Here is a 22,909-nt window from a genome sequence, read left to right on the forward strand (position 1 = left end):
CAGAAAACCATGATGGTATGATCACTCACCTAAGAGCCAGACATTCTGGAGTGTGAAGTCAAATGGGCCTTAGGAAGCACCACTACAAACAAAGTTAGAGGGGGTGATAGAATTCCAGCTGAGCTATTTCAAATCCTAAAAGATGATGCTGTGAACGTGCTGTACTCAATATGCCAGCAAATTTGGAAAACTCAGCAGTGTCCACAAGACTGGAAAAAGTCAGTTTTCATTCTAATCCTAAAAAGGGCAATAATCAAAGAATGTTCAAACTACCACAGATTGCACTCATTTCACATGCAAGCAAAATAATGCCCAAAATTCTCCAAGCTAGGCTTCAACAGTATGTGAACCGAGAATTTCCAGATGTTCAAGCTGGATTTAGAAAAGGCTTTTCAGCAGAGATCAAATTGTCAGCATCTGATGGATAATAGGAAAAGCAAGAGAATTGTAGAACATATACTTCTATTTCATTGACTACACTAAAGCCTTTGACTGTGGATCACAACAAACTGTGGAAAATTCTTTAAGAGATGGGAATACCAGACCACCTTTCTTGCCTCCTGAGAAATGGGAATACGAGACCATATTACCTACCTCCTAAGAAACATGTATGCAGGTCAAGAAGCAACAGGTAGAACCGAAGGTAGAGAAACGACTGGATCAAAACTGGGAAAGAAGTACATCAAGGCTGTACGTTGTCGCCCTACTTATTTAACTTATATGCAGAGTACATCATGCAAAATGCTGGGCTGGATGGAGCACAAGGTGGAATCAAGATTGCCAGGAGAAATATCAATAACCTCACATATGCAGATGATTTCACCCTAATGGCAGAAAGCAAAGAGGAACTAAAGAGCCTCTTGATGAAAGTGAAAGAGGAGAGTGAAAAAGCTGGCTTAGAACTCAACATTCAAAACACTAAGATCATAGCATCTGGTCTCATCACTTCATGGCAAATAGATGGGGAAACAATGGAAACAGTAACAGACTTTATTTTCTTGGACTCCAAAATCACTGAAGATGGTGAGTGCAGCTGTGAAATTAAAAGATGCTTACTTCTTGGAAGAAAAGCTATGAGAAACCTAGATGCCTTATTATAAAGCAGAGACATTATTTTGTCAACAAATGTTCATATAATCAAAGCTATGGTTTTTCCAGTAGTCAAGTATGGATGTGAGAGTTGAACCATAAAGAAAGCTGAGCACTGAAGAATTGATGTTTTTGAACTGTGGTGTTAGAGAAGACTCTTGAGAATCCCTTGGACTTCAAGGAGATCAAACCAATCAATTCTAAAGGAAATCAGTCCTGAATATTCATTGGAAGGACTGATGCTGAAGCTCCAATATTTGGCCACCTGATTCAAAGAGCCAACTCGTTGGAAAAGACCCTGACTGGGAAAGATTGAAGACAGAAGGAGAAGGGGATGGCAGAGGATGAGATGCTTGGATGGTATCACGGACTCAATGGACATGAGTTTGAGCAAGCTCAATTCAGTTCAGTTCAGTCACTCAGTTGTGTCCGACTCTTTTCAACCCCATGGACCGCAGCACACCAGGCCTCCCTGTCCATCACCAACTCCAGGAGTTCACCCAAACCCACGTTTGCTCAGGAGATGGTGAAAGACAGGGAAGCCTGGTGTGCTGCAGTCCATGGGGTTGCAGAGTTGGACATGACTGAGTGACTGACAACAACAATCCTTCTGTACTCTGGGCTCTAATAAGCTGACCTTTATAGATTGTGTAAACTGGGATCCCTTGACCTCTAACCTCTGGTTGGGTTGAAGGCATGATGGCACCAGCAGATCAAAAGAGAAGATAGAGAATGAGTTAGACTGTTTATTCTTCCAGTTCTCTCCTGTCTGGGTTGCACTTGCTGACTGTGTTCCCTTACTGACCCAGAGGCCATACCTCCTTTTTGGTGGCCTCACCTATGTGAGGTGGCTTCTCTGGTAGCTCAGACGGTAAAGAATCTGCCTACAATGCAGAAGACACGGGTTCCATCCCTGGTTTGGGAAGATCCTCTGGAGAAGGAAATGGCACCCCACTCCAGTATTCTTGCCCAGAAAATCCCATGGACGGAGGAGTGTGGTAGGCTACCGTCCATGGGGTGGCAAAGAGTCAGATGTAACTGAGTGACATCACTCACACCTATGTTAATTCTCTCCAGATTTTGGTAATTGCTCCCTCCCTATCCCTTCAGGGCTAGGAGAGGTAAGGGCTTTCTGCTATTGCTAGTCCTAAGATATTGAAACATTATTATTCCTGTACCCAAACCTTTGTAAACAGCCTCTTTATTAAGGTTTTGCTTTTCTTGTTTGAGTTTGCCCAGCTGTTTCCTGACTTAGATCCAGAATCATACACTATATGCCTCAAATCCATGAGAATTACAAATTCATGGATCTATAGTCTAGAAACAAATTAAATCAAGGATCAAGCTAATGAAAATTTTAACAATGCAGAACTTATGATCATGAGCACTATTGTTTCCAACTTGAAGTAAGACACGAATGAAGTGAAGTGAAAGTCACTCAGTTGTGTCTGACTCTTTGGGACCCCATGGACTATACATTCCATGGAATTCTCCAGGCCAGAATACTGGAGTGGGTAGACTTTCCCTTCTCCAGGGGATCTTCCCAACCCAAGGATTGAATCCAGGTCTCCCACATTGAAGGCAGATTCCTTACTAGCTGAGCCACCAGGGAAGCCCTCTTTCCCAGAAATCCCCAGAAAAATTTTCCTGCTTCTTATTGGCAATGAATGAATCTTATGCCCATGTGACCATTCTTGAATCCATTTGAATGGCTAAGGGAATATTGTAATTTCTTGATTAGTCTAAGCCTGTTAACCCTTGAATCAATAATTACAGTAATCACTGATTAGCCTTAATCTAGACCCATCTCTGAATATGGGGTCAGTCCCCAAACCACATTGCTGGTATAAAATAAGGAAGGAATGAGATGAGTATGTTAAGGCAATTATAATAGACATCAGACCTATCTTATCCAGGAGCAAGAGATTCATATTCTCGGTACAGATGTGGTAAGTATCTGAGAGGCTAGTTTGTAAATTGTAGGCCCTAAAATCTGTAGGAAATCTTTGTAAAATATGTTCTAGTTCTAAGAATTGTGATATCATGAGGATTTGTACATCTTTGACATTTAAAATAATTGGTGAGAAATAACTAGAACTTTGTTATCCCACCTTTTTATATAATTGACATTTCCTTAAAAAACAAAAAAGTTGTGACATCTTCTTTGACTATTTAGAAGAATATAGTTAATCTTGAAGAATGCAGGCACCCAAAGTTGAATACCTCATAAGACTGGAGCAGTGACCTGCATTTTTCTGGTATTGAAGAATGAAGTAATCAACGGGAAGACCTAGATGGACAGCTGTGTAGCACTCAAACTGGGGATCCCTCAACAAACAGACAGGAAGGACCATGAAGTCTGCTCTTATCTGATCTGTCAAGGTCTTCTAAGGTCTAAACGATCAGAGCAACAGAGGATTCTTCCCCCAGATTACTGAATTCATAAGTAAATACATGTACTATTGCTAGTATTCAATATTTCCGCTAAAAGCAAACCAGCATAATTTCCAGATCTATAGTTGCAAGCCTATATTTTCCATAGCCCTACAAAATTCAGAAATGGAATGGACCTAACAGAAGCAGCCCATATTAAGAAGAGATGGCAAGAATAAAGAGAACTGTACAAAAAAGATCTTAATGACCCAGACAACCATGATAGTGTGATCACTCACCCTGAGTCAGACACCATGGATTGCAAAGTCAAGTGGGCCTTAGGAAGCATGACTACAAACAAAGCTAGAGGAAGTGATGGAATTCCAGCTGAGCTATTTCAAATCCTAAAAGATGATGTTGTGAAAGTGCTACACTCAATATGCCAACAAATTTGGAAAACTCAGCAGTGGCCATGAGGCTGGAAAAGGTCAGTTTTCATTCCAGTCCCAAAGAAAGAATGTCCATACTACTGCACCATTGCACTCATTTCATGTGCTAGCAAGGTCATGCTCAAAATCCTTCAATAGACAACTTCCAGATGTACAAGCTGGATTTAGAAAAGGCAGAGGAACCAGAGATCAAACTGCCAACACGCACTAGATCATAGAAAAAGCAAGAGAATTTAAGAAAAACATCTACATCTTCTTCATTGACTACACCAAAGTCTTTGTGTGGATCATAACAAACCGTGGAAAATTCTTAAAGAGTTGGGAATACCAGACCACTTTAGCTGTCTCCTGAGAAACCTGTATGTGGTCAAGAAGCAACAGTTAAAACCAGATATGGAACAACAGACTGGTTCCAAATTGGGAAAGGAGTACATCAAGGCTGTATATTGTCACCCTGCTTATTTAACTTCTATGCAGAGTGAAGCACAAGCTGGAATCAAGATTGCCAGGAGAAATATCAAAACCTCACATATGCAGATTACACCACCCTTATGGCAGAAAGTGAAGAGGAACTAAAGAGTCTCTTGATGAATGTGAAAGTGAAGAGTGAAAAAGCTGGCTTAAAACTCGATGCTCAAAAAATAAGGATCATGGCTCTGGTCCCATCACTTCATGGCATATAGATAGGGAAACAATAGAAACAGTGACAGACTTTATTTTCTTGGGCTCCAAAATCACTGTGGATGGTGACTGCAGCCATGAAAGTAAAAGATGCTCGCTCCTTGGAAGAAAAGCTATGACCAACCTAGACAGCATATTAAAAAGCAGAGACATTACTTTTCTGACAAAGGTCCATCTCTTGTCAAAGCCATGGTTTTTCCAGCACTCATGTACAGATGTGAGATTTGGACCATAAAGAAAGCTGAGTGCCAAAGAATTGATGCTTTCAAACTGTGGTGTTCAAGAAGACTCTTTAGAGTCCATTGGCCTGCATGGAGATCAAACCAGTCATTCTTAAAGGAAATCAACCCTGAAGATTTATTGGAAGGACTAATGCTGAAACTGAAGCTCCAATACTTTGGCCACCAGATGGGAAGAGCTGACTCACTAGGAAAAACCCTGAGCTGGGAAAGATTGAAGACAGGAAGAGAAGGGGACAGCAGAGGATGAGATGTTTGGATGGCATCACCAACTCGATGGACATAAGTTTGAGCCAACTCCAAAAGATGGCAAAGCACATGGAAACCTGGCGTGCTGCAGTCCATGGGGTTGCAAAGAGTTGGACATGACCGAGCGACTGAACAACAACAAAATTCACATGTCCAAAATTTAACATCACTGCTTTTTCAAAAAACCTCTCTAATCCTCTCAGCTCATTAAATGCACCACCATATGTCACTCAATTCTCCAAACCTAAATTCTAGAAATTAGCCTTGACTCAAATCTTTCCCCTACACTCCAACCAATTGCTAGTGAAATTCAAAAAGAAGTATTGTTCAGCTTTCAGAAGCAGAAGAGCAGGCCTCTGACCTGTCTGGACACTGCCCACATTCTATGCCTGTTTACAATTGCAGCAAGTCAGGCAGTTCTTTAGATAAAAAAGGGAACGTGTCTTGGAATTCTTCATACTCTGGAGGCCTAGCCAACCTCCTGGGATCTAAGAAGTCTTATGACTCACAAGTGTAACAAACAGCATTGTAAAAGTTTGAGTAAAACCATAGCTGCATTTTTTAATGTAAACTGATGATAACATCAGTTTGTAGTCTGGGATTATAAATGGGAGCCCCCAAACTGCAATTTGACATCTCACCCATGGAGTAGATACACTACTTTGGACCTTTTCTCAATTAAGACTCCAGATTTCTCTTAATGTGGAACTTCCCAGTGCTGTTCAAGTCTGGATATAGGTGTTGACTCAATTTGGTGATGAATATGCTGTTCAGTTCAGTTCAGTTCAGTCGCTCAGTCATGTCTGACTCTTTGTGACCCCATGAACCGCAGCACACCAGGCCTCCCTGTCTATCACCAGTTCCCAGAGTTTACCTAAACTCATATCCATTGAGTCGGTGATGCCTTATAACCATCTCATCCTCTGTTGTCCCCTTCTCCTGCCCTCAATCTTTCGCAGCATCAGAGTCTTTTCAAATGAGTCAGCTCTTGACATCAGGTGGCCAAAGTATTAGAGTTTCAGCTTCAACATCAGTCCTTCCAATGAACATCCAGACTGATCTCTGTTAGGATGGATTGGTTGGATCTCCTTGCAGTCCAAGGGACTCTCAAGAGTCTTCTTCAACACCACCAGTTCAAAAGTATCAATTCTTTGGCGCTCAGCTTTCTTTATAGTCCAACTCTCACATCTATACATGACTACTGGAAAAACCATAGCCTTGACTAGATGGACCTTTGTTGACAAAGTAATGTCTCTGCTTTTTAATATGCTGTCTAGGTTGGCCATAACTTTCCTTCCAAGGAGTAAACGTCTTTTAATTTCATGGCAGCAGTCACAATCTGAAGTGATTTTGGAGCCCCCAAAAATAAAGCCAGCCACTGTTGCCACTGTTTCCCCATCTATTTCCCATGAAGTGATAGGACCAATGCCATGATCTTAGTTTTCTGAATGTTGAGCTTTAAGCCAACTTTTTCACTCTCCTCTTTCACTTTCATCAAGAGGCTCTTTAGTTCTTCTTCACTTTCTTCCATAAAGGTGATATCATCTGCATATCTGAGGTTATTGATATTTCTCCCGGCAAATTGATTCCAGCTTGTGCTTCTTCTAACCCAGTATTTCTCATGATATACTATACATAAAAGTTAAATAAGCAGGGTGACAATATACAGCTTTGCTGCTGCTGCTGCTGCTGCTAAGTCACTTCAGTCATGTCTGACTCTCTGTGACCCCATAGAAAGCAGACCACCAGGCTCCTCCGTCCCTGGGATTCTCCAGGCAAGAACGCTGGAGTGGGTTGCCATTTTCTTCTCCAATGCAAGAAAGTGAAAAGTGAAAGTGAAGTTGCTCAGTCATATCTGACTCTTAGCGACCCCATGGACCACAGCCTACTAAGCTTCTCCTTCCATGGGATTTTCCAGGCAAGAGTACTGGAGTCGGGTGCGATTGCCTTCTCCAAATATACAGCCTTAACGTACTCCTTTTCCTATTTGGAACCAGTCTGTTTTTCCATGTCCAGTTCTAACTGTTGCTTCCTGACCTGCATATAGGTTTCTCAAGAGGCAGGTCAGGTGGTCTGCTATTCCCATCTCTTTCAGAATTTCCCACAGTTTATTGTGATCCACACAGTCAAAGGCTTTGGTATAGTCAATAAAGCAGAAATAGATGTTTTTCTAGAATTCTCTTGCTTTTTCCCATGATCCAGTGGATTTTGGCAATTTGATCTCTGGTTCCTCTGCCTTTTCCAAAATGAACTTGAACATCTGGAAGTTCATGGTTCATGTATTGCTGAATCCTGGCTTGGAGAATTTTGAGCATTACTTTACTAGCATGTGAGATGAGTACAATTGTGCAGTAGTTTGAGCATTGTTTGGCATTGCCTTTCTTTGGGATTGGAATGAAAACTGACCTTTTCCAGTCCTGTGGCCACTGCTGAGTTTTCCAAATGTGCTGGCATATTGAGTGCAGCACGTTCACAGCATCATCTTTTAGGATTTGGAATAGCTCAACTGGAATTCCATCACCTCCATTAGCTTTGTGCATAGTGATTTTTCCTAAGGCCCACTTGACTTCACATTCCAGGATGCCTGGTTCTAGGTGAGTGATGACACCATCATGATTATCTGGGTCGTGAAGATCTTTTTTGTACAGTTCTTCTGTGTATTCTTGCCACCTCTTCCTAATATCTTCTGCTTCTCTTAGGTCCATACCATTTCTGTCCTTCATCGAGACCATCTTTGCATGAAATGTTCCCTTGGTATCTCTAATTTTCTTGAAGAGCTCTCTAGTCTTTCCCATTCTGTTGTTTTCATCTATTTCTTTGCATTGATCACTGAGGAAGGCTTTCTTATCTCTCCTTACTATTCTTTGGAACTCTGCATTCAAATGGGTATATCTTTCCTTTTCTCCTTTGCTTTTCACTTCTCTTCTTTTCACAGCTATTTGTAATGCCTACTCAGACAGCTACTTTGCCTTTCTGCATTTCTTTTTCTTGGGGAATGTCTTGCTCCCTGTCTCTTGTACAATGTCATGAACCTCTGTCCATAGTTCATCAGGCACTCTATCAGATCTAGCCCCTTAAATCTATTTCTCACTTCCACTGTATAATCATAAGGGGTTTGATCCAGGTCATACCTGAATGGTCTAGTGGTTTTCCCCATTTTCTTCAATAAGTGTGAATTTGGCAATAAGGAGTTCATGATCTGAGCCAGTCAGCTCCGGGTCTTGTTTTTGCTGACTGTATAGAGCTTCTCCATCTTTGGCTGCAAAGAATATAATCAATCTGATTTCAGTGTCAACCATCTGGTGATGTCCATGTGTAGAGTCTTCTCTTGTGTTGTTGGAAGAGGGTGTTTGCTATGACCAGTGTGTTCTCTTGGCAAAACTCTATTACCCTTTGCCCTGCTTCATTCTGTACTCCAAGGCCAAATTTGCCTGTTACTCCAGGTGTTTCTTGACTTCCTACTTACGCATTCCAGTCCCCTATAATGAAAAGGACATCTTTTTGGGGTGTTAGTTCTAAAAGGTCTTGTAGGTCTTCATAGAACCATTCAACTTCAGCTTCTTCAGCCCTACTGGCCAGAGCATAGACTTGGATTACCATGATATTGAATGGTTTGCCTTGGAAACGAACAGAGATCATTCTGTCATTTTTGAGATTGCGGCCAAGAGAAGTTACCCCACGTCCGAGGTCAGGGGCAGCGGCCGAGAGTGCCAGGCTGCGACAGCACAGGAACGGCCGAGAGGAGATACTCCGCGTCCAAGGTCAGCGGTGGCGGCCGAGAGGAGCTACCCTGCATCCGAGGTCAGGGGTGACGACGAGAGGAGTTACCCCGTGACCGAGGTCAGGGGCAGCGGCTGGGAGGAGCTACCCCACGCCCCCACGACCCCTCGCCCGAGGCCAGGGGCGGTGGCCGGGAGGACCAACCCCACGTCCAAAGAGCCCTGGCTGCACAGGCGCAGGAGGGCCTAGAGGAGCTATCCCACGTTGAAGGTCATTACTTTGCCAACAAAGGTCCGTCTAATCAAGGCTATGGTTTTTCCAGTGGTCATGTATGGATGTGAGTTGGACTGTGAAGAAAGCTGAGCACTGAAGAATTAATGCTTTTGAACTGTGGTGTTGGAGAAGACTCTTGCGATTTTACAGTGCAGATTTAAATGTCCAATTGTCCGATTTAAAATGTCCAATTTGTCAATGTATTATTCATAGAAGCTTGCACACCTAGTCAAAGGACAATTGGCATGTGGGCAAATATGGCAAATTGATTATATTGGATCCATTAATTTGAGATAAAGGATGTCAACACATGTGTACTGCTGTGGACACCTATTCTGGATATTTAGTAGTCATTCTCTTCAGGAAAGCCAATTAGGCTAAAACTATTAAAACATTGGAGATAATTTATATTATGGTGTTCCATTTCAAACTGAGAGTGACAATGGGTTACATTTTAAAGGTAAGTTAATGCAAGAGTTTGCCCAGGAACATAACATACAACGGATTTTTCATATTCCTTACTATCTCCAAGCTGCCGGTTTGATTTAAAGAAGGAATGGTCTGCTTAAACAGAGATTAATTAAACTTGGAGAGGGCTTTTATAAAAACTGGAGGACAGGTGGCTCATTGGTAAAGAACCTGCCTACTAATGCAGAAGACATGAGTTCAGTCCCTGGGTCGGGAAGATTCCCTGGAGAAGGAAATGGCAACCCAATCCAGTATTCTTATCCACTCCAGAAATTCCATGGACAGGAGGAGCCTGGAAGGCTATAGTCCATGAGGTTGCAAAAGAGTCAGACATGACTTAGCATTTTGAGCATGAGCATGAGGAGAATCAGAAATTCCTTTGATGAGGATGATTATTCCAAATTTACAAATTCATAAAATACACTTTTTTCCGGAAACAACTAAGTATTGGGAAACTTGGAAAAGGAAATTACAATCCACTTCAGTATTCTTGTCTGAGAAATCCTATGAACAGAGGAACCTGGCAGGCTACAGTCCACAGGATTGCAAAGGAGCCAGACATTAAAACTGAGAGAATAAACAACAATAACAAATTGGAAAATTAGCCCAAGAGCATTAGCTCCTTTCCGAGCTACTCCTGAGGCCACAGGACAGGATTTGTACTCTATATGTGAACAAAGACTTACTGAAAGATTGACATGTGCTATTTCAACTGGTCTTGCAATTAAAATGCCTCTCAGACACTTAGGATTAATCAAAGAATGTTCCAGTGTAGCATTAAGAGGGATCTGTGTCCATGGGGGAGTTACAGATCCAGACTACCAAGGAGAAATCTTAGTAATTTTACAAAATGAAGGAAAAGATGATCTATTTGTTAATAAACCATAATCAAATGGCCCAATTGCTGATTTTTCTAATGTAAATGGAAAAGTACAAAAAGGAGACTCTCCCACCGTACTAACAGAGGTGATAGAGGGTTTGGGTCCACAAACGAAATATATGCAATTGGAGCTAAAGTCTGGGTGAAGCAGTCTAACAGTTCTCCCATACCTGCTGATGTGATTACACAGGGAAAGGATAACACTGTATTAGTGATGATCCCTGGACAGGAAAAATGGAAATATGGGTTAATTTGTGAGAATTAACCCACTGTTAATTCTCACAAATAGATTCTTCTTAAAAGCCTGACTGTAATGCAGATTGTGATTTGCACCTCAACCTTCAAGGATCTTTAGCTGGAGAAACATGAGCTGGACCTGAACCCAAGATAATTTTTCCTGCCGAGCAAATAAGATTGTCTTTTCTTAACTTTGACTTTCTAAGGACAAAATTTATCTGTTTGCTAGATTACACAGCATTGGTAAAGACATAGCTCAAGCCTTGACCATTAATGCTAAGTGGATGCCTACAATATTAAAACCCCATGAACTTAGTTTTAACATACCATAAAGACTTTTATGGTATGTTAAAAAAAAAAAAGCTGAAAGTAATATTTCAGCTATACCAAACTAAATCCTTAACTGACATGTTTGATTGGATTGTTCTATGCAGCTGTTATATTACCTTGCTCAAAAGGATAAGGCCCAAGGAATTTTAATGTCTACTAATGCATACGAGTGGAAAAATTATTTAGAGAATGTTTCCTAAAAATCACTGGGTATTTATTTCTGAAGCATTACCAAATGCACTGGCACCTGGTACCAAGGAGCTCTATACTGTTATTGTATAGCCAATATGAGTTTAATGTGCCAATTTTACCTATTCTTTTTGGAGAATACTGGCTACCTCATTTCACTGGAAATTATTTGGATGTTAATAATCGCACTCACTTACTGATAAACTGTAAAAAGGCTACTTAGGGACTGTTATGTGGACCAACTTTTCACATGTGGGATCCCTGCCTATTGGAGAACTCCATCAACTACTGTGAATGGGTTATCTTCCCTAAATCCTATGTTTTAGAAATAGCCCCTCAATTTGTATGTATTGTACCAATGACGTAGAATATACTTTTATATATCAGTTCAGTTCAGTTGCTCAGTCGTGTCTGACTCTTTGTGACCCCATAAATTGCAGCATGCCAGGCCTCCCTGTTCATCATCAACTCCCAGAGTTCACCCAAACTCATGTCCCTCAAGTCGGTGACGCCATCCAGCCATCTCATCCTCTGTGATCCCCTTCTCCTCCTGCCCTCAAGCCCTCCCAGCATCAGAGTTTTTCCAGTGAGTCAACTCTTCGCATGAGGTGGCCAAAGTATTGGAGTTTCAGCTTTAGCATCAGTCCTTCCAAAGAACACCCAGGACTGGTTGGATCTGCTTGCAGTCCAAGGGACTCTCAAGCATCTTCTCCAACACCACAGTTCAAAAGCATCAATTCTTCGGTGCTCAGCCTTCTTCACAGTCCAACTCTCACATCCATACATGACCACTGGAAAAACCATAGCCTTGACTAGATGGACCTTTGTTGGCAAAGTAATGTCTCTGATTTTTAATATGCTATCTAGGTTGGTCATAACTTTCCTTCCAAGGAGTAAGGGTCTTTTAATTTCACAGCTGCAATCACCATCTGCAGTGATTTTGGAGCCTCCCAAAAATAACGTCTGCCACTGTTTCCACTGTTTCCCCATCTATTTCCCATGAAGTGATGGGACCAAATGCCATGATCTTCATTTTCTGAACGTTGAGCTTTAAGCCAACTTTTTCACTCTCCACTTTCACTTTCATCAAGAGGCTTTTGAGTTCCTCTTCACTTTCTGCCATAAGAGTGGTATCATCTGCATATCTGAGGTTATTGATATTTCTCCTGGCAATCTTGATTCCAGCTTGTGCTTCTTCCATCCCAGCGTTTCTCATCATATACTCTGCATATTATTTAAATAAGCAGGGTGACAATATACAGCCTTGATGTACTCCTTTTCCTATTTGGAACCAGTCTGTTGTTCCATGTCCAGTTCTAACTGTTGCTTCCTGACCTGCATATAGGTTTCTCAAGAGGCAGGTCAGGTGGTCTGGTATTCCCATGTCTTTCAGAATTTTCCACAGTTTATTGTGATCCACACAGTCAAAGGCTTTGGTATAGTCAATAAAGCAGAAATAGATGTTTTTCTGGAACTCTCTTGCTTTTTTGATGATCCAGCGGATGTTGGCAATTTGATCTCTGGTTCCTCTGCCTTTTCTAAAACCAGCTTGAACATCTGAAAGTTCACGGTTCACGTATTGCTGAATCCTGGCTTGGAGAATTTTGAGCATTACTTTACTAGCGTGTGAGATGAGTGCAATTGTGTGGTAGTTTGAGCATTCTTTGGCATTGCCTTTCTTTGGGATTGGAATGAAAACTGACCTTTTCCAGTCCTGTGGCCACTGCTGAGTTTTCCAAATGTGCTGGCATATTGAGTGCAGCACTTTCACAGCATCATCTTTCAGGATTTGAAATAGCTCCACTGGAATTCCATCACCTCCACTAGCTTTGTTCATAGTGATGCTTTCTAAGGCCCACTTGACTTCACATTTCATGATGTCTAGCTCTAGGTGAATGATCACACCATCATGATTATCTTGGTCATGAAGATCTTTTTTGTACAGTTCTTCTGTGTATTCTTGCCACACCTTCTTAATATCTTCTGCTTCTGTTAGGTCCATATAATTTCTGTCCTTTATCGAGCCCATCTTTGCATGAAATGTTCCCTTGGTATCTCTAATTTTCTTGAAGAGATCTCTAGTCTTTCCCATTCTGTTGTTTTTGTCTATTTCTTTGCATTGATCACTGAGGAAGGCTTTCTTATTTCTCCTTGCTATTTTTTGGAACTCTGCATTCAGATGCTTTTATCTTTCCTTTTCTCCTTTGCTTTTCACTTCTCTTCTTTTCACAGCTATTTGTAAGGCCTCCCCAGACAGCCATTTTGCTTTTTTGCATTTCTTTTCCATGGGGATGGTCTTGATCCCTGTCTCCTGCACAATGCCACGAACCTCAGTCCATAGTTCATCAGGCACTCTATCAGATCTAGGCCCTTAAATCTATTTCTCACTTCCACTGTATAATCATAAGGGATTTGATTCAGGTCATACCTGAATGGTCTAGTGGTTTTCCCTATTATCTTCAATTTAAGTCTGAATTTGGCAATAAGGAGTTCATGATCTGAGCCACAGTCAGCTCCCGGTCTTGTTTTTGTTGACTGTATAGAGCTTCTCCATCTTTGGCTGCAAAGAATATAATCAATCTGATTTCGGTGTTGACCATCTGGTGATGTCCATGTGTAGTCTTCTCTTGTGTTGTTGGAAGAGGATGTTTGCTGTGACCAGTGTGTTCTCTTGGCAAAACTCTATTAGCCTTTGCCCTGCTTCATCCTGTATTCCAAGGCCAAATTTGCCTGTTACTCCAGATGTTTCTTGACTTCCTACTTTTGCATTCCAGTCCCCTATAACAAAAAGGACATCTTTTTTGGATGCTAGTTCTAAAAGGTCTTGGAGGTCTTCATAGACTTAGCTTCAACTTCAGCTTCTTCAGCATTACTGGTTGGGGCATAGACTTGGATTACTGTGATATTGAATGGTTTGTCTTGGAAATGAACAATGATCATTCTGTCATTTTAGGAACCCCTTTTCTCAGATGCCTAACACATATTGATCATTTATATTGGAAGTGATAGTAGTGTGAAAGTGTTAGTCGCTCAGTCATGTTCAACTCTTCGTGACCCCCATGGACTATAGCCCTCCACACTCCTCTGTCTGAGATTTCTCAGGTAAGAATACTGGAGTGGGTAGCCAATCCCTTCTCCAGGGAATCTTCTTGAGTCAGGGATCAAACCCAGGTCTCCTGCATTGCAGGTGGATTCTTTACCATCTCAGCTACCAGGGAAGCCCTTATATTGGAAGGGTATCACCTATTTATTTTCTCTTACTCCCCCATGAGAATTCCAGTATTGTGGACTCAAATGTTATTCCCTACTCTTTCTGTTCCCAATATTAGCTTCCCCTTAAGTAAGATTTTGCAAGGAATCAAAGAGTCACAAAATTTCATAGATAAACATAATTGTACCTTGATTCTCTTATTACTGTTATTACTACTATTTCTGCAAATAAGTTAATAGATGTAGGAGTTGATGTACAAACTTCTTGTTCATGGGATTTTTTTCTTTACTAAATCCCCTACTGCTCAAAAATTGTTTTCTGCATTGTTTAACCCATACATGTTTCTTTGATCACTTTGTTTCTATTGACTATCTAGAACTGCTATTAATATTTGATTTATAGAATTAAGAAGACTGCTCATTTTATTTTGCTTTATTCTTGTGCTCTACAGCCTAAACAATCTTGAGGCTGACTGTTAGGAAATTAAAATGGAGGAAGTCGTGTTCAGGCTTCAGAAGTAGGAGAGCAGGCCTCTGACCTGTCTGGACACTGCTGGGATTCTGTGCCTGCCTGCAAGCTCAGCAAGTCAGAAGGCATTTTACATAAGAAAGGGAGTAGTCTGGGAACTCTTGAGTCCCTGGAGGTCTGGCCAATGCCACGGGGTCTAAGAAGTTTTATAACTCACAAGGTCAAATAAATAACATTATAATGTTGTTTATTTATTTTTTTTTAATTTTATTTTATTTTTAAACTTTACATAATTGTATTAGTTTTGCCAAATATCAAAATGAATCCGCCACAGGTATACATGTGTTCCCCATCCTGAACCCTCCTCCCTCCTCCCTCCCCATACCATCCCTCTGGGTCGTCCCAGTGTACTAGCCCCAAGCATCCAGTATCGTGCATCGAACCTGGACTGGCAACTCGTTTCTTACGTGATATTTTACATGTTTCAATGTCATCCTCCCAAATCTTCCCATCCTCTCCCTCTCCCACAGAGTCCTATAATGTTGTTTAAATAAAGTAAAATCAATCCCTCCCCTACAATGGGCAGAAGCCAGAAGGCTGATAATTAAGATTCCCCAAACATCAGTCTGGAGAAGGCAATGGCAACCCATTCCAGTACTCTTGCCTGGCAAATCCCATGGATGGAGGAGCCTGGTAGGCTGCAGTCCATGGGGTCTCGAAGAGTCGGGCATGACTGAGAAACTTCACTTTCACTTTCACTTTTCACTTTCATGCATTGGAGAAGGAAATGGCAACCCACTCCAGTATTCTTGCCTTGAGAATCCCAGGGACTTGGGAGCCTGGTGGGCTGCTGTCTCTGGGGTTGCACAGAGTCGGACATGACTGAAGCGACTTAGCAGCAGCAGCAGCAAACATCAGTCATCCTGTTACCTCACCACTGACCAATGAGAAAAAATGTCCTCAAGCTGATTACACACCTGCTGCCCTCATCCTTTATTGTTGTTTAGTTGCCAAGTTGTGTTTGACTCTTTGCGACCCCATGAACTGTAGCCCACTAGGCTACTCTGTCCATGGGATTTCCCAGGCAAGAATAATGGGATGGGTTGCCATTTCCTTCTCTAGGGGATCTCCTCAACCCAGGGATCAAATTCATGTCTTTGGCATTGGCCGGCAGATTCTTTATCACTGAGCCACCTGGGAAGCCCACCCTCACCCTCAGGGTTGTCTTTAAGAACTCTTGCCTGAAAGCCATGAGGGAAATTCTGATGTTTGGCAAATCAGTTGCCTGTTTCCCTTGCTTGGAGCCTTGTACTTTCTCTCACCACAGTCCACTGTGGGTAGATTGGCTTGGCTTCAGGTAAGATGAGCAAGAGCCCAGTTCAATTCAGTGACAAAGAATGTCCCACAAAAACGAAAATATGTATACTATTAGTATGTTACTCTTCATAGAAAAAATTTGCCTATTTCTTCTTTTATACTTGCCTCTCACCACTCTCCATTGTAGCAACCCCAAACTATTTGCAGTCCCTAACAGACTATGTTTTTCTCTCTGATCTGCTCTCCTCTCCACCCCTCCATGGTGTTTCAATAGAACTAACTCCATTTTAGCATTTAACAGTTATTTCGATTGCCCTTTATTTGTCTGGTTCAAGTGTTCACCACTGAATCCTCAGCACCCAGCACAATTCTTGCCCTCCTTCAGCACTGGTAAAAGTGTGGTGATTGAATAAGCAGCATCTTGAAGAAATGAACAATACTGTCTTCCAACTTTCAAAAGTCTGCAAAAGGAAGACATATAAATGACAAATTAATTTACAAAGAATTGAAAAGTAGCAAGTACTCTGCAGTATAACCAAGTAGAGAGAATTCCACCAGGTGAAAGTTTCCCCTTCTTTAGAATTCTTTCTGATTTGAATACAAGCCCCCTCTATGATGAAATTCTTACTGAGCTTTTTGTAGTCATGTAGTGTTCTCATCTGTAAAATAAAGCTAAATAATTCCAATTACCAAGGGAACATTTCCACAAAGATAGGCACAATAAAGGACAGAAATGCTAACAGAAGCAGAACATATTAAGAAGAGATGGCAAGAATACAAAGAACTATACAAAAAAGATCTTAGTGATGCAGATAACCATGATGGTGTGATGACTCAGCTAGAGCCAGATATCCTGGGGTTCAAAGTCAAGTGGGCCTTAAGAAGCATCACTACAAACAAAGCTAGTAGAGGTGATAGAATTCCAGTTGAGCTATTTCAAATCCTAAAATATGATGCTGTGAAAGTGCTTCATTCAATATGCCAGCAAATTTGGAAAACTGAGCAATGGCCACAGGACTGGAAAAGGTCAGTTTTCATTTCAATCCCAAAGAAGGGCAATGCCAAAAATGTACAAACTACTATACAATTGCACTCATTTCAAATGCTAGCAAGATCATGCTCAAAATCCTTCAAGCCAGGCTTCAACAGTATGTGAACCAAGAACTTCCAGATGTACAAGTTAGATTGAGAAAAGGCAGAGGAATCAGAGATCAAATTGCCAACATCCGTTGGATCATAGAAAAAGCAAGAGATTTCCAAGAAAACATCCCCTTCTGCTTCACTAACTATGCTAAAGCCTTTAACTCTGTGGATCACATCAAACTGTGGAAAACTCTTAAAGAGATGGGAATATCAGACCACCTTACCTGTCTCCTGAGAAACCTGTATGCAGGTCAAGAATCAATAGATAGAACTGGACATGGAACAACAACTGGTTCAAAATTGGGAAAGAAGTATGTCAAAGCTGTATATTGTCATCCTGCTTATTTAACTTATACGCAGAGTACACCATGCGAAATGCCTGGCTGGATGAACCACAAGCTGGAATCAAACTTGCATGGAGAAATATCAACAATCTCAGATATGGAAATGACACCACCCTTATGGAAGAAAAGGAAGAGGAACTAAAGAGACTCTTGATGAAGGTGAAAGTGGAGAGTGAAAAAGCTGGCTTAAACTCAGCATTCAAAAAACTAAGATCATGGCATCCGGCCCCATCACTTTATGGCAAATAGATGGGGAAAAAAATGGAAACAGTTTAGTTCAGTTCAGCAGCTCAGTCACATCTGACTCTTTGCGACCCCATGGACTGCAGCACGCCAGGCTTCCCTGTCCATCACCAACTCCCAGAGCTTGCTCAAATTCATGTCCATCAAGTTGGTGACGCCTTCCAACCATTTCATCCTCTGTTGCATAACTTCTCCTCCTGCCTTTTATCTTTCCCAGCATCAAGGCCTTTTCCAATGAGTTGGCTCTTTGCTTCAGGTGGCCAAAATATTAGAGTTTCAGCTTCAGCATCAGTCCTTCCAATGAATGTTAAGGACTGATTTCCTTTAGGATTGACTGGTTTAATTTCTCTTGGGCTCCAAAATCACTGTGGATGGTGACGGCAGCTGTGAAATGAAAAGACACTTGCTCCTTGGAAGAAAAGTTATGACATACCTGCTGCTGCTGCTGCTGCTAAGTCGCTTCAGTTGTGTCTGGCTCTGTGCGACCCCATAGACTGCAACCTACCAGGCTTCTCCGTCCATGGGATTCTCCAGGCAAGAACACTGGAGTGGGTTGCCATTTCCTTCTCTAATGACGTACCTAGACAATGTATTAATAAGCAAAGACATCACTTTGCCCACAAGTGTCCGTACAGTCAAAGCTATGGTTTTTCCAGTAGTCATGTATGGATGTGAGAGTTGGACCATAAAGAAGGCTGAGTACTGAGGCTGATGCTTTCAACCTGTGGTGTCGGGAAAGACTCTTGAGAGTCCTTTGGACAGCAGCAGATCAAACCAGTCAATCCTAAAGGAAATCAATCCTGATTATTCATTGGAAGGACTGATGCTGAGCTGAAGCTCCAATACTTTGGCCGCCTCATGCAAAGAGCCAACTCATTGGAAAAGACCTTGATGCTGGGAAAGATAAAAGGCAGGAGAAGAAGGGGGCGAGAGAGGATGAGATGATTGGATGGCATCACCGATTCAATGGACATGAGTTTGAGCAAGCTCTGGGAGATGGTAAAGGACAGGAAAGCCTGGCGTGCTGCAGTCCATGGGGTCGCAAAGAGTTGGACACAACTTGACTAACAACAACAAATTCCGATTTCGCAGGATTAAAAGAATATGGTTAACTTTTTATTATTTTTGGTTATGCTGGGTCTTTGTTGCTGCACGCAGGCTTTCACTAGTTGCAGTAGAGGGTAGGAGGCTACTCTTCCTTGTAGTGGCTTCTCTTCTTCTGGAGCACAGGCTCTAGTAAAATAGGCTTCAGTAGTTGCGGCTCACGGGCTTAGTTACTCTGACGCCTGTGGAATCCTCCCCGACCAAGGATTAAACCCATGCCCTCTGCATTGGCAGGCTGATTCTTATCCACGGTACCATCAGGGAAGACCAAAATATGGTTACTAATTGAAAACAGGTAGTTTAGTGCTCACTTTCTTACAGGAAGTGCTCGATAAACGTCACTCTCCAGTCCTCTAAAACACGCCCTTTGACGGTCATGGTTTCTGTATCTAAGAGGGTCTCCGGTGTGCATCCACTAACGCTGGGCCCAGCATGAAATGCACCCCTGTAGTAACAGCGGCCACGCGCAGAGCCGCGAGGTTCCAGGAGGTACTAGAAGAGGTCCGGCACCTGGCTAGCCCACGAGGGAAACCGCCGGAGCCGCGCCGGCGGGACTGCAGAATGACAGCTCACGCAGTCCTTCTCAGAGCCCAAGATTTCCCTCTAGTTTATCACACTGTCTCTCGGACGCAGCATCCAGGGTTCCGCCCCGAGGGGGCTACGCTCTCCCTCTGTAGTGGCGAGAGCGCCGGCGCCTGGTCACCGGAAGAGGCGGGTGACGTCACGAGGGACTACGCGTTGCGCTGGAGGCGGGAGTTGACAGACGGTCTCTGGCTGAATCTCCGCGGCCTCGGGACCGCGGAAGAAGCTCCGAAGGGCGGCCGCGATGCCCAGCCCCCAGCGGGTCAGTCAGCTGCTGGATCTGTGAGTTCGCCCCGGCCCGCCTTCCTCTCGCCCCGCCCCGGCACAGCCCGCGCCCGCCACCCATCACGGCACCCATCCCCGCCCCCTTCCTGCCTCCCATCGAGGAGGTCCACAGGCTGTTTCTGCTCCTGGGTCCGTGATTTTTCCTATCCTGGCTGAGAAAAATCGTGCCAAGTGGGCTGCCCGGCAGGCTTGCCCCTCTGTCCCCCGATAGGTGTCCGAACTCAGCCTTGACAGCTCCTCGCCCAGGCGATTCCTGGCAGTGGCCTGTCTCTGGCAGGAGCTAAAAGCCTTAGTAAAATAAAACAAAACACTGGACGGGGCTCTCAAAAGCCTTCAGCAGAGTTACACCCAGTTACTGTAATGGGGATAATTATTGATTCTTTGACACAGCGCTTAAATCCCTGATTGCGCTTGCTGGGTTCAGCTCCCGGGTCTACCATTCTCCAGCTGTATGACTATGGAGAGTAGCTTAACCTTACAAAGTTAGTATAATAACAGTTACCTATCTCATGGCGTTATGTGCTTAGTCGCTCAGTCGTGTCTGACTCTACGACCACATGGACTGTAGCCAGCCAGGCTCCTCTGTCCGTGGGGATTTTCTATGCCTGTAAAATATTCGTATCAAGTTAAGCTCTCTGAAATTTCTTTTAATACTAGGCAGTCTTCTAAGTATGTTAAATTTACTCCTCCCTGTAACGCTATGGCCTGTAACTGCCTAGTATTAAAAGAAATTTCAGAGAGCTTAACTTGATATGAATATTTTATAAGCATGTCATTATAGGATGGCTTATAAAGTGAGCATAAGGAAGTTCGTTAACCTTTGCAATGGTTTATGACATTAGGAGTTTACAGATGGTAGGAGATTGGTTAAAAGTGATTAGGCTATTTTAAGAAGATGATTTAAGTTGATTGTCAGAGGCATTTATAAGAAATAAGTTTCACTTATGTTCATGATATAAACTAGATTTGGTTTTGCTTATGTGACTTAACTAGTTTGGTCACTCTGAGGGATTTTTCAAGCCTGGTCTCTATTTTATTTTAAAAAATCCCCAACTTTCAGTCATTCTCTCAGCAAGCTGAGAGTGAACCAATATAGTGTTACTCTCACTACTCCTTCAATGTAGGCATTGGGATGGATGGTTTTGTAATTGCCCTTACTGGTAGTTGCATAGTCACCGTGGACACTGGCAGTAGGATCTTTGTGTTCTTCCAGTTGTCTAACACTAATGGATAACATTTGATGTGTGAGTAGCCACTGAAGACATTTAGAACTCTAGAGAGGATACAATGCATTAAGGAGGCTAAGATGATGACTATCAGGAGAATAACAGCCAAGTATTGAAAAGGATTCTCCAGAGCAGAGATTTCCAACTAAATAATCAAGAGAAGTGTGTGTGTGTTAAGTCACCTAAGTCATGTCTGACTCTTTGCGACCCTATGGACTATAGCCTGCCAGGGTCCACTGTACATGGGATTCTCCAGACAAGAATACTGGAGTGGGTTGGCATATCCTTTTTCAGGAGATCTTCCTGATCCAGGGATTGAACCCATATTTCAGAAGTGTTGCCTATTTGATGAAAGATTGGCATCTAGTCTTTCAGATCTTTTTGGTATATTAGCATAGAAACTTTTTTTTTAACCAGTTATGCTGTTAACGAATCACAAGTCCGTGTGCCCAGTGAGGCGCATCAATAATAAAACATTAGAGTTTGAAACAGAGATTTATTACAGATTCATACAAGGAGATGGGTGGTTCATGCTCTAAGAACCCCAAAGTTACTGAAAGCTTTCAGCAAGCTCCTTTAAAAGTAAAAGGTGAGGGAGTGGCGTGGTTAGTTGTTACAAACTTCTTGTGTAAGATCCTTTGCTCTTGAGGTCAGGTTGTGATCAGGTAACAACATTCCTGTAAATCTCTACCAAATGAATGTTATTCTGTGTCTTGACAAGAAAGGGCAAGGTCCCAAAGCACAACTTTCACCCTCCAAGAGCCCAGTTCTGGCTAATAGGAGGCAGATCTCAGTTGGCAGATCTCTCAGGGCCAGGTTCCCACATCCTGCCCAGATGTCATCTCTGAGGGAGCCAGGCACTCAACCCAACTGGCCCTCAGTCTCCTCAAACCACCCAGATGGGGAGACCAGGTTCAAGGCCTGGGCCAAGGCTAGTGGAGGGCCTTAGTAAGGGCTCTGGAGCCCTATAGAAGAACACAGTTCTTAGTGTGTTACCTGGGTGCTCCAGCTCACCTGCTGGCCCAAGGCTGAGTGAGCTGGAGGGCCTCCAGGAGAAGGCCTAAATCTGCCTCTTACTTCACTTTCCACCTAATGACCACCACACCAATGACCCTTGGGTAAATCACTTCCCTAACGGCCCTTCATTGACAGTTACTTGTGGGCAGGGCCTACTGGGGCACTGAGCAATGACTGACCAAGACCTGTTGCCTAGTAACAGAGTACAGAGTAGTGAGGCACAGCAATGGCTGCCTGCTAAGGGCTGTGCTCATCTTGCTCTCTTACAATAGTACATGCACCTCCATCTTGGGTAGTTAGGGTGTCTAAGGCTATGCAGTTGTCTAAAATAACTCTGGCTAAAGAATTTCTAGATTCTTACTGTGATTATAGTTTTTCAGAGGATAAAGTCTCTCCTAGTGAGATTTAAGTGCAGTTTTTTGTTGGTGTCTTTTCCAATAAACTGAGTCTCTAGGTTTTAATATATGAGGCATTGTCTTGTTTTAGAAGCAGACCACAGAAAGCTTTATGGACCTGGTGGAAATAAGCCTTTCAGTATTATATTAGTGTCTTATAGTACTGAACTATGTCATGGTTACTTTGGATGGGATTAACATGAAGATGCCTTATTTTAGGAGGTGGTGTGATAGGTAAGCTTCCATGTAAGTAATCTTCTATATGGTATAAGCAATCAGTTATTTAATAAGTATTACTATGGAAACAAAAGAAAGGCAAAGATTAAAGATTAGTTGGAACAAAGTATAAATGCAGTTACTGAGTCTAGAGAGCAGCCAGTCAAGAAAATTTTTGGAG

At 42.5% G+C, this 22,909-nt stretch overlaps 1 protein-coding gene across 5 annotated transcripts in view; it reads left to right on the plus strand.

Moving 5' to 3' along the window:
- The first annotated feature begins 19,742 nt into the window (after window positions 1-19,742).
- The window catches only part of AMN1 (antagonist of mitotic exit network 1 homolog), an 85,456-nt gene continuing 82,289 nt past the window's right edge, over window positions 19,743-22,909 (plus strand). For 2 of the 5 annotated variants that reach the window (XM_024991810.2, XM_005206836.5), the window contains exon 1: window positions 19,743-19,851. Coding sequence is in view for 1 of the 5 variants with exons in the window: in NM_001075858.2 (NP_001069326.2) it covers window positions 19,834-19,871 (38 nt within the window). In the remaining 4 variants the exon portion in view is untranslated. Of the gene's footprint in view, window positions 22,747-22,909 lie in introns of all 5 variants that reach the window. The other 3 variants (XM_005206834.5, NM_001075858.2, XM_059886476.1) reach the window with 3 other exon arrangements.

This window comes from Bos taurus, chromosome 5, assembly GCF_002263795.3.
Source record: "Bos taurus isolate L1 Dominette 01449 registration number 42190680 breed Hereford chromosome 5, ARS-UCD2.0, whole genome shotgun sequence".
Lineage (NCBI taxonomy): Eukaryota > Metazoa > Chordata > Mammalia > Artiodactyla > Bovidae > Bos > Bos taurus.